The sequence below is a fragment of the Dioscorea cayenensis genome, chromosome 9 (assembly GCF_009730915.1).
Source record: "Dioscorea cayenensis subsp. rotundata cultivar TDr96_F1 chromosome 9, TDr96_F1_v2_PseudoChromosome.rev07_lg8_w22 25.fasta, whole genome shotgun sequence".
NCBI lineage: Eukaryota > Viridiplantae > Streptophyta > Magnoliopsida > Dioscoreales > Dioscoreaceae > Dioscorea > Dioscorea cayenensis.
In genome coordinates, this window is record NC_052479.1 from 11,863,935 (window position 1) to 11,877,145 (window position 13,211).

The 13,211-nt window shown below is 31.1% G+C and overlaps 1 protein-coding gene across 1 annotated transcript; it reads right to left on the reverse strand.

The window, feature by feature from the left end:
* Window positions 1-5,346: 5,346 nt before the first annotated feature.
* Window positions 5,347-12,517, reverse strand: LOC120269424 (nucleobase-ascorbate transporter 1). Its single transcript, XM_039276756.1, has 14 exons — window positions 12,285-12,517; window positions 9,257-9,354; window positions 8,974-9,150; window positions 8,733-8,833; window positions 8,571-8,646; window positions 8,423-8,482; window positions 8,136-8,323; window positions 7,951-8,047; window positions 7,793-7,879; window positions 6,687-6,745; window positions 6,510-6,601; window positions 6,361-6,438; window positions 6,116-6,276; window positions 5,347-5,559 (listed from the first exon to the last, which is right to left on the reverse strand). The coding sequence occupies exons 1-14, from the start codon at window positions 12,358-12,360 to the stop codon at window positions 5,347-5,349; spliced, it is 1,563 nt and encodes a 520-aa protein (XP_039132690.1). The 5' UTR covers window positions 12,361-12,517.
* Between the last annotated feature and the right edge of the window lie 694 nt (window positions 12,518-13,211).

The window sequence follows — 13,211 nt, forward strand, 5'->3', positions numbered from 1 at the left end:
TGTGTGTGTGTTTATTTATTTTATTTTTTTTTAATTCTTGTTTATTGATTTTTGGATCAAATTTGTTTGTCTATTGATCCAGGTTTTATTTATTTAGGTGATGATGATGATGATGATGATGATTATTATTATTATTATTATTATTATTATTCGGTACCCTTGGATTCTCTGTGAAATGCGCATTTGGGCTGGCATACCACTTGTGAAAAGCATGAACCAGCTGTGTCCCTCTTTCCTCATTCATTGATTCATTTATTCATAATTAATTATGATTCTCATAGAAAAATAATATAAAACTGAAGGTACAGCATTACAAGTGTAACAAAAGAGTTTGGTAATTAATGAAATAAATAATATTTTTTATTATTATTATTCAATTAGTAAGCTGTTATTAGTTTGGAGTGGTATTTCATTGTTTTGTTACTTGGAAGCTGAGTATGATATATTCAAGTAAATAATTAGTTACTTGGATCTGATTATGATATTTTCTTTTCACAAATTTATGTTTTTTTAAAAAACATCAACGGTAGAGTAATTAATATTGTCTTAACTTTTGGATAGTAAAAATAAAAGAATTAGGAGAAATTTTGTTAAAGTACTTTTGTTGTTTAAATTTTAATATTTTTTTACCCTGTAATTTAGACTGTAAAAAAAATCAAAATGCTTAAATTTGGTAGTTTTAAACTTAAATTAATTTTTTTATTTACATTACTAAAATATATGTTAATTAAAAACCACTTAAGTTCATCTTTAATTATAATTTAACAGTTTTTAAATATTAAGTAAATAGATATGAATAATTTTTATTAGTATATATTTTGATAATGTAAATAAAGGTAAAAAAATAAATTTAAGTCTTTCTTATGTCACGTGGAAAGAATTAACAAATTTAAATATTTTAATATTTTTAACAATAATTTAAACTATATGATCACAAATTCTGAATGAATGAATAGAAGCAAACTACAACATATTTTAATAATTTTATTATAAAATTTAAAAATAAAACAATTTTGTTCTATTCATTGACTAAAGTGTGTGATATATATATATATATAAAAGGACCTTTGACATAGTGAAATGACTGCTCACATCTTTTCATGAAGTTCTTGGTAAAAGCACAACTCTTTATTGAATTATTAACTGAAGTATTAAATCGGCTGCCATTTCCCATAAACACTATTTGGCTTTATATGAATATCGCTATATTCGTACTGTTCATTAGTCTATTTGCACTAGGTTGAATTGCATAGAATGTTTATCTCTTCAGTGATGGAGATTGATAAGGGTTTTTTTTCTTCTTTTAATAGCTTTTTAATTTATTTTATTTATATTTATATTTTTGTGTTTTGTTAAGAGTTTTTATTTTTATTTTTAGAGTTTGTATTACTATAGCAATAAATAACAATCTGTGTTTATAATTGAGAGGTCTCGATTCCGAACCTCTCAGTATTATAATTTAATTTCTGAATACTTGTGAGAGTTTTATGTAAAGTTTTCAAACCCGGATTGAGCATCAACCCGGGGAAGAGTAAGGGTCAAGGGTCGAGGGGTTGAACCGGGTTAAATCGAGTCAATAATTTTTATTAAAAATAATATAATTTTTAGTTATATATAATTAAAAAAAATAAATATTGAAGAATAAAAAATAAAAAAAATGAAAACATGATTTTTAAAAATTTAAGCCAGTATTTTATATAAATAAATATTGAAGTACACCACATTAAAAATGTAAAATACACCAAATAACATAAGAATAAACTAATATAAAATTAATTGAGAAGTATACAAATATTCACAAGGAAATACACAATTAAGATATTCATAAAAATATTAAAATAAAAATATTCCCTTGGTCTCTCCCTTCCTTAGTTTTATAATTTTACATTATAACCCTCAAACATTAATATATTATAACATAAAATAAGAATTAAAAAAAAAAAAATTGGTGTAAACCCGGGTTGATGACCCAGCCGGGTCACCGGTCCAATCGCCCGGGTTGCCGGTTCAACCCCGGTTTTATCAAAATTCGGTTTTATATATTGAACCGGACCGGTTTTAAGGCCGGGTCTAGGTTAACCCGGTCCGACCGTCCGGTCCGGGTCTAAAAACTCTGGTTTTATGTGAGTAATACCTCTCGTTTTCTTTAATAGGATTGTATGGCAGGGGTTATTTCTAAGAAATTAGTCAAGTCTCCATAACTAGTGCATCTTTGTACCCATTTGTTATTTGCCTTGTCGTTTGCTGACTTTGTCAAAAAAAACAAAACAAAACAAAACAAAAGTTTGTATTTCTATATAATATCTGTAACTTTCAATCCAGATAATTTTCTCAAAATTTTTTTGTTCAATTCAAAAATTAGTTTATATAAGGTGGGAATATAGATTGTTTGAGATATTAACTCTGACACTTATTTATTTTGCCAATTTTTTCAATATATTTGTACTTATTCCATATTCCATAGATAATATTAGGGAACCCTTTTATAAAAAATGTATCAATTTATATATCCCTATGGCCCTGTAATAAATATTAGATTTAAACAGCTTCTCCAAGAAACAGATTGTGGTTACAGTTGAGTTCTATAAAAGTGCAATGCATCATTCCTTCTGAGTGGAAGACATAAAAGATTTAAATCCATTGTTTCTCTGAATGTTTCATCATATAATATTCATTTTCATTATTTTTATTTTTCAAAAAATTCAACTTAATTTATTTGTGCTTAAATGAAATAATTTATTTTTTAATTTTGTTGAATCAAAATACATATTAAAATTATTTTGATATAAATATTTTGCACATGTGAGTATAGGTTGATGTGATATTCTATAATTTTGTGGTTGTTTTTTTATATTTTTTAATTGAAATATGATGAGTTTGTTGATTTCCACAAATAAAATCATAAAATATGTAACAGTAAATATAGAAAGAAACAAAATTCTCAGTATCACTGTAAAAATCAATTTTTTTAATCAATATGCAAATGTGGGCGGCTTCAAAAATGGTTACTCTTTTTTTATTTTGATAAATGAGAGAATAATTTTCTCTCGCAGTATTTTACATATGATTTTAAGGTGATAACTTTTTTTTTAATTAGGGAGATGTTGAATAATTAATTTTTTTACGTCATTAGTCAAGGTAAATAGTTTGTCTATCTTATCTTAAAAAATTACTTATCCAACCAATCTTTATATATCTATATATGGGAAGAGATGAAAAAAAACAAGTGAATATATATATATATATATACGTGGTCCTAATAAGGAAGCAATGGAGGCAGGCATCCCATTAAATGAAATAAAATGATGTACACATTGGAATTGCTTTGCTTCTTTTTCTCATGATCAATCTCAATCTCTCTCTAACCCTGAAAAGTGAAAAAGTCACAAATTGTAAACAGTGTAGCAGAGGTGGTAGCTGTAAAGAACACACTGCCACACATCCTTCTCTTCCCATGTACTCCTCTCCATCATTGCTTTGAAGTTTCCCTAATCTTGTTCCACCAAACCTTCATTTTATATATACTCTATTTTATTATTATTATTATTTTTATTTTTTTTTTTTGTTTTGATTGAGTTATATTAACTTTTAGCGGTTTTGGTCTACAGATACTATCCCCATTTCAGAAGGTGTGTTATGGGGACTTTTATTAATTAGGGTTTAAAATAAGATGGGCATAATGGTGTTAAAAAGGTCCTGGATTATGGGAGCAAGTTTGTAATCCAATCCCTTGTCCATCAGGTTAATATTAATGATGTGCATGTTCTTGACACGTAGCTTATTATTAGCTTTATAAAAAAAAAAGTTATATTAGCCTTAAATAAATGACAACAATCGTGGGTCATCTCCGGTCTATTAGATCTCCATCCATTACTTTTCAATATAGGCATGGCCGCATACATATTTGCCATGTGCCAAACATACTTTCAATGGATATGATTTAACTACTTCCCTATTTTTATATTTATTAAATTCTTATTTTAAAAAATAAACTTTATTTTGTGTCGCTTTTGTATTTGTATTTTTTATTTTTTAAATGCAATTTTAATGTTTTATATATATTTCTATGATATATTTTTTCTCAAATAAAAAAAAAGAAGTGGTTGAATCCTAGGCATTCAAAACATGTATAACACAAGACAAACATTCATATATGTATTGAAAAGTAATGAATAGAAATGTAATAGGCTGGAGCTAGACCCCATAATTGTAATTATCAAATGGTAAAGCATTTGACTCTCATATGGGAGATCGAAACTCTTTCGGAATATATGGTTGAGATATAAATAAAATATGCGGTGGTTTATCCATATTTGTCAAAATAATAATAATAATAATAATAATAATAATAATAATAATAAATCAAATCAATACAAATTATATATATATATATATATATAATAAATATGCTTCAAAATTATTAAGAATAAAAAATAGTAATAAAAAAATACTGAATATATACAAAATTACAAAAAGCATCTTCATTATCAAGATAAACTATAGAAAATAATGATGTAAAAAGATGTTCACTTATTTTAAGATATAAATATATAAAATAATAATCTAATAATATAAAACAAATACTGGAGATAACATCCTTAATACATCTAATAAAAATTTAAAACCAAAATATTGAAATATGTTTAACATTCAGATGTATATACATTTGGTGAGTGAATGTTTAATTAATAGTCTTACTATTTAAAATGTTAGGTCATATTACTATTTAATAATATTTGTACCAAATACAATATAATTTAATTATTAGAATAAAAACTTTTCTTTGCATAGTACTTGCTTTAACAAACAACTCTCTTTATTTTTTATAATTACAAATAAATCCCTAAAATCCTCACATTATTTCTAATATATTTGCAGCATTGACCCCGGACAACATTTATAGCAAGAGTTGATATTTTATTTCTCCCTTAATTTAGGATTCAATCATATAGCTTGTACATATTTATAAACAAAATAAAATAAAATAAAATAAAATAACTCAAGAAAAAGGCATGTTATGTACTCAAAAATATGAGAAGTTTACAAAGTGTTCCAATGCACTTCTAAATGTTTTCCTTTTCATAACAAAGGATAGAGCTTGAAATATGGCCAAAAAGGATTGCCAAAAGGAAGGAAAAAAATTAAAAATTAAAAATTAAAAATACATAAGAGGTGCTCTTCCAGCATTAAGCATCATAAATCACCATCAAAGCCAACCAACCAGAGCTTCCAAATGATCAATATGTGCTAGTCAAGCATAGAGAATAAATCTAAGATTTCATAACTTGTTTCGATGAATTTGTCGATGCTGGACCGAAGCAAATGGAATAAGCTTGCGCAGCATTTTCATGTCGGAGGAAAGAATCTGTTGAGGTTGAATGGCAGTGTGTAAAACTCTTCATTTCTGTTGTCGCCTCTAAATGTTCGAAATTTCACCCACCAGGGCATGCCTCTGTCTTTTTTCGACTTCTCTACTTCCAAAGTGTTGTCGAGAAATACACTGACGATTAGACCAACAGTTGGCGGTGACAGAAATATTGTGTTCAAGAAGGCATTGAACTGCAAACAACAAGTTTTAGTCCCAGCACAGAAAGAGGAATCGAGACAATAATTATTCGGTTCAAAATTCATTCATGTCAAAGTAACATTATTTAAAATTCTTTCATGATTAGTTCTGAGTTTCTATACTCATCAATGAGTTTCTTTTGTGTGTGTTTTTTTGTTTTGCATCTAACTTGTTAAAATAGAGTAACATATATCAAGCAGGTGTATTAGAATAATTAATAGTTCCACATCAGTTAATTTAGTAAATATATTTGAAAGCAAGACAAGATTTATAGGAAACTATGAATCCTTTGAGAAGCACATTCTACCTCACATTTTATATCACTAGTATAACATAGGTTTAAACATGTAAAAATTTAGTGTATTTATTTATTTATTGCAATCTACTAAAAGTCGTGGATCACAGAATGTAGATGCACGGAAAGGCAAAATTGCTCTACATGTAAACATAAGGGTGAAGCATCAAGAGCCAGTAATGATCATGCAATATATCAAGGTAACATGCAAAAGAAAAATGTGTATATAATAGAAAAAGAGATATTAAACTAACCCATCCTGCTCGTGTATGTACCGGGCCATGACCAGATGTCCCCCAAGAGTCATTGAAATATTGTGGAATGGAAATGCCGAGGAAAAGTGAGAGCCCGGTGATAATTAGGTTCCTCATTGAGTTCATATTAGTAAACTGAAGGAAGGATAGTCCAACAGATGCTGCAAAGATTCACAAAGAAAATAAGCGAAACTATACCAAGAGAGAAGAAAAAGTATTACTTCATCAAAAAGTGAGCGGCATACCGACAAGGCCAAAAAGTACACAATACAATGCAGCAAATATAGGGAACGGAATTGACGCAAAGAGAGCCCCGAACTTTCCTGAAGGGAAAACATGAATGTCAACCATTTTCATTGGCTTCACAAGAATATATCAAAATGGAAAACCATACCCAGCATTGAAAAGAATATCATGAATCCGGCAGATATTTGAACCACCCTCCGGCTACCAACTCGAGTTAGTCCAAGAAGGCCCACGTTCTCCCTTGGATTGAAGCAAACCAATTTTTATCAATATTTCCATTTTTAAGTACAATGCTCCAGAATTTAGAAAGTTTCCAGATTCTTACACAGATACCGTGGAACCTGTTCCTGTACCAAATAGACCATCAAGCAGTACACCTATTCCCTGCATCAGGGAGATCGAGAATGTCGGCTTTCCAAAACACAGCTAAATTAGCGATAATGAAAGAAGCTGGAAATCCCAAGTTTGATGGTGTAAACTGTATTATTATCAAAATAGTTCATTTGTCACGGAATGCCGGAGGGTATACATGGTCAAATTTATAAAAATAGAGGCGAAAAATAAGTATTTCAATTTTCACATCCAGTTTCTTTCTACAATTACCGTACACTTCATAGAGCATACGTCCCCAGTAATCCATTGAGCATTTGGATACTATTGAATTTTTATGTTTAATTTTCATAATGCTTGTGTTAATATGTATAAAAATACATGATTACTTCCCTGACTAGGAAAAAATCTTTCCTAATATCAAAGCACTTTATTTAACGTAGGATCAATAGTCATTTTACTATGGCCCCTTAATACATGTTGTATGAAGCACACAAGCATATAAATACCCCAACCAGTTTGATTATGACTTGATTAAGCACCATTGCTTTTATGTTCTATTATCTAAAACCAGCAAACCAATTTAATTCCACTGAACCAGACACTCACTAGTAGGGACAACTTTTCTTTGAACATGATGACCTGCATTAACTTTATGATACATAATACAGAACATCAAAAATCCATCATTTCTGAAAAAAAGGATGAGTTTAGTCAAACCTTTTGTATTGGATATTCCTCAAAAAATATAATTTATCGATTAATATTGTTGTTGACTGAAATGAAAATGCGCAAAATGATGTTCTTCAAGTTAGCTTCTTTCTCTCAGTAGGCATTATTAAATCTCCACATTAGAATGTATTACTACCTAAAGTCAAGTTCAACTTAGGCCAAGTGCATATAACAAAATTTAAGCATCCAACTGGCAGACAAACGCTTAGTATGGCACGCTATACTGTCCCACATTCATAATGACAGTAACTCAGTGTAAGACTCCTAAATTTCAACTTTGAATGATGTCGATACTGTTTAGATGCAAATGAGAAATGCAAAGATTAAAAGAGCAAGTCAGAGGAACCTTTATACAATGATCCACCTCACCTGCCAGCCAATGCCGCGACTCAGAACATAAGCAGGTGGAGGAGTTGCAATGGCCAAACGAGAGGCAGCCTTGTATGCAGCAGTGGACTGCATGTATACAACAGAACAAGTAAATACAGGTTTCTAGTGGATAACTTAGTAGAGCCATACAATATAACCTCTGCTAAAGATACAAGAACAGCAGCCATCATAGCTACAGAATGTCCAGCATTAAATGTTGGAGCCCCCCATTGAAGAGGATATGGAAACTTGAACCTGAAACAAAGCACCATCAACACATGAGCAACATAGCATTTACAACGATCAATCATGAGGAAAAACCACATGCTTTGTAATACTTAACCAAGGAGCTGTAGATATGAGATTTGCCCTGTCAGTGCGACAACTGTCTTGAGTTTTTGCAGGTCGATGCCTGTAGGCACCACCAGCAGTCAGAATAAGGGCATATAGCCAAATGATCGAGACACAGATTACAACTGGAAAGCGCTCAAATATGGGGATATCCCTGAATGGCCTGTAGTGCTTTAGATACTGCAGTTGAAGGAATTGCAAGAATTTTGGTTAAAGATAACGGTGATAAAAAAAAAAAGCACAAAATTAAGTATTGCACTTAGATGATAAAAGAAATACCTGAGATAGGCCAATTACCAATAGAAGCATAGGTATACCAATTTCCACACAATTGCCAACCTGAGGAGAAAATAGTTCCAAGCCAATATTATTTAATCATGAAAGAACCTAATGGAGAAATTAAAATGCATAGCAGTAATGGAATTACCGCAGGAAAGCCCCTCTCAAACAACCCTAAACCAACCAATCCAATTACAGGTGCCATACCAAGAGGGCTAAAAAACCTGAAAAAGGTATTAAGGACATAAAATTCAAGAATGGCATTAATCGCATGTGCATCTGTTTCTCAGGGGAAAAAATAAAAGAATACCGTGAAAAAATTCCCCAAAGTTGGCTATAACCGAGTATAATTTGCAAGCTCGAGGCTATAATTAGTGCTCCTTGTATAGCTCGCATTGTTTGTAGAAATCTCTGCAAGTTACGCATATTTGAGTGGAGCACCTCTTAGAAAACCCTAAAATGAGGGAATATTCTGCTGAAAGACATTCAACAAAGGATCTAAATCATGCTTTAGGAGAATTACTAGGTTCTAGTAATTCAGAGCTGAGTACCTCTTGTGGATCAGATATCCGCTGCAGAGATGAGTCGCCTATAATGTACAAGATTGGTACAACATATGCAAAAGACCCACTGACAACAGTTGGTAGGCGTGTTCCAAACAATGCTTGCAAAAGAGTGTTGATGCCCGAGACAAATAGTATTGTTTGTATTACACGAACTTTATCACCCTATGTAACATACAAAGAAAATAAAATAAAGCATAGCTTTTGTGGAAAAGGAATAAAAATTACAACATGAGAAGACATTCCAAATCTGGAAATATTTTGCGCTTACAGCACTTCCACCCATCAAAGGAACAAGCATTGAAGGTATCATTACACTAGTGCCTAGCATCAAGATGTAGTTTTGAAAGGCCAACAGAATAGTTTCAACTGCAGACAAATTATCCATTCCAGATGAATAAGAAGCTTAAATTACAGAAAATAAATAAATAAATAAATCAACGACATTACAAAAAGCTAGAAATATCAAGAAAAAAAAAGAAACGACTTAAACATTCAAAAGATGCTGTTCAACAACTGTAAGAAGAGCTTTTCATGATGTCACTAAATTTCCACAACCATGATGCCGTTGAATATAGATATTTCAGATAAAATCCAAGAAGTTCTAGAGAAATGAGGATCTATCTATGTTACACGCATGTATACACCAGCGACTATTGAGACACATTGAACAAGGTGAACAAAAGCAGGCTAATCCAGGGTCCGGGCTTCAGCCTGTATAAGCCTGACACAACCAACATATAGGATTAACAAGACCAATTTCTTAGCTTGAGCCCTTTGCCTTGCAATATATAAGTTGAACCTTAGCCTGATTGTAAAAGTAAATATTTTGATTAAAATATGTAATTGGCTACTTCAATAAATTACGTATCCCCGCATAGGATCAAGGTCAAGTTTCTGGACTGGTCAGGGCTTGATTGTCCCAACAGAGTGGCTGCCCCCTAGTACACAAAAGTATATTCTAATCCAACACAGAAGCTTCCAACCTCTCGTTTAGAAACATATAAGTAAATTAATGAAGTGGCATGCATTTGACAACTATTAATTATTTGAAATATTTGACCTTGAACTCTAATTATAGGAATTGATAGTCTAAGACTTCCACCGTACCACTAGAAAGTCGAGAATACAGCAGAGGTACAGTAGGTATACAATAAAAACCCAAACAAAAGTCAATATACTGATGCCTTGTATATCTCAAGTCATGTCCAAATTAAGACAGTTTTAATCAACAAGATTAATGTCAGATAAATATAGTAGGTTGCAAACAACGCTATACATGATCATAGAATAGATTAAAAAGGTTAAAATGATCAATATTAAAGCTAATATGTTTTATTATCTCTAACTTTAGTCTATAAGGAATCAACACATATGATCTGAAAATAGTAATAGCGGTAAATGATGAAATTTTAATTTACCGTTATGATTCATATTGTGGGGTCAAAGTTGCAAACTAAAATCCGATCACAGTTCTTCCTATGACCCACCGTAAAAGGTATGAATTTGTAAAAGAATGGAATCAAGGATCATATAAGATTGAACAAGATTCACACAACAAAATTTTAAGTTTTTAGCCCAATAATGGAATTTCAATTATAGTCATGGAAGCCGCCAATTCTAGAAAACTTGGATATGACTTTAATAAAGGCACAATTTGACATTTCTGGATAGAATTTGAGCAACTAAATTTAGCAGTAATAACTAAATTAGCTTCAATGTCAACACCTAACAAAGGAACAATAATCTAAGAGAGATATAGTAACAACGAAAGCACACCCATATGCACTTCTAAAATTTAACACATTCTCATAATTCAAGGTCGTTGTCTATTGCCATGTGATCATATCTTTATCTTTATGGTACTTGGTATTCTTAGTTTATCAACATTATGAAACAAGTTTATTACACAATAGACTCATGAGGCCAAGTAATAGCAAGACAAATTCTAAGATGAGATCCTTTTCATAATATTATAAGGAAGGCCATCACACCAACCATAGGTTGCTACAAGATGCAAATTTTTATGTTAGATCATTTGGCACCACAATGCAGTCTGGCCCAATCCTCGGCAATGGATCATCAACCAATTTTATTTTAACAAATCCTACCTGAAATATGACATGATTTTAGAACAAAGGAGACCTATGAGCAAAGCTAGTTCAATCCATGCCTAAAGTCCAGTCTTGGATGTTGTAAGACCAGTTTGTGGCCCAGCATTGAGCCTACCAAGTCTTAATTTATAAAATATGCCTGTAGTGCCAGAAACTTTAAGAAAAGGATTCACCGCAGCACATGATAGCTCTAGTAGCAACTTATGCTGTCATGATTAATTTTAACAACCATTCACTATTTGGCTTTCCTCATCAACTCTGATTTCTTAAAACCTAACATATATCATTACCTAGCTATTAGCTTACATTGCTCTGGATAGACTCAATAAATTTTCAACAACTTGAAGCCATCTGCTTCTACCACAAAAGGAAAGTCTTGCAAATATTTCAGGTGAAATATGAAACCAGCAACCACTTTCTCCCAGATTGCTTCATAGCTCAGATAGACTCACTAAAAGTTCAATTAATATTTGCAACAACAAGGAAGCATGGCAAGAGAGAGATGTTGGAGAATTCTAATATAAGTCAAATCACATCAGCTTGTTCTCTAATATAAGTCAAACAACATTAGCTTGTTCTACATAGAGAAGATTTAGATAAAGTTCCTATACTAATCAGACTTCTTTATTTTATAATTAGTCAGTAGCAATTTTTACTGACCACCAGTAGAAAAACTACCAATTTAACTACTATTCTCAGTTTCTAATTCCCAAAAAAAATTGAAGCAGTGCAAGAATCCAATTCCTATTCTTACCAAGAGAATTCATGGAGTACATGGTCCCCCACAAGCAGCAATTAAAACAAAAAATAAATATCTGAAATCCAGAATGCATCACAACTAAAACAAAAAAATCAAAGAAGAGAAAGCCCTCGATTAGCATCAAATCAATCTAAAAAAATTAAAAGAAAACAAATCCAAGAAGATTTCAACATGACTAAAAGCATTACATAAAACAAACTTCAGCCAGAAGCAACATATCAAGCAAGATCAAAACCAAAAATCCAACTTTCCCTCTTTTCTCCCTAGGAACCACCAAATCACAACACAAAACAAAACACCACAAAAGCCTCAGTGTCTTCCAGTGCAAAACAAGATCAAAAAACCAATTTTTTTCTCCAAAGAAACGCGAGGCAAAGGTCCAAAAATGGAGCCATGACAGAAAAAAGACAGAGACAAGCTCGTACCCCAAGGTGGGTTGGAGTCTATACAGTACTCCAGGTCCTGAAGCTGCTCCATGGGAGGATGACTTATGTCCGCCATTAAACAACCACCAAAACACCAAAGAGAGAGCACAGAGAGATGCAGACACAGAAAGAGAGATAGTGAGAGGGAATATGAGAAGGAAAAAGCAAGCAAGATGCTCGAAGATGTGTGTGTGTGTGTGAGAGAGAGAGAAAGGACCTCGATGAAGCCACAGAGAGAGAGAGAGAGAGAGAGAGAGAGGGGCTCGCTTTTTTCTTTTGAATTCTGAGACGATGAACCAAATGACGTAAATGCCCCTGGCCACTTCCCTAAAATTTCGAAGCTGCCGTTATTTGGGTTTTTTCACATTTCACCACCTCAAATATAGTGAAATTATTTATCCCCCTCTCTCTCTTTTATTAATATTTTTATTTCACATGTTATTTGGTAATTTTTTAAATAAAATCTTTTATTTTAAATTATAATATTTTATTCCCTCTCTAACATATCAGTCCTTTTTTTGAAAATTTAAGTTTTAAGAAAACTAATATGACTAAATTAAAATAGTAAAATAGCTAAAATGTTACAATTTGAAATAGAGTGTTGTTCAAAGAATTATATCCGAAATAAGTTTTAATTTATGTTAATTTTTATATAATGCAATATTATGTAAAAAAAAATTAGATATTAAAATATAAAATTTATTTTAATTAATATATAAAAATATAATTGATTTAAATAAAGAAATACGTATATTCTTATATTTTGTATTAAAATTTAATGAATTGTATTAGGAAAAAAATATTTAAAAATAAAATAAAAACATTTTTCAGGATATAACATAATAAAATCAGCTTTGGGGAGTAATTTTGTTATTGTTCAGGGGCGGCAACTAAAAAGTAAAAACCTACTCGTTTTTTACCCAAAAA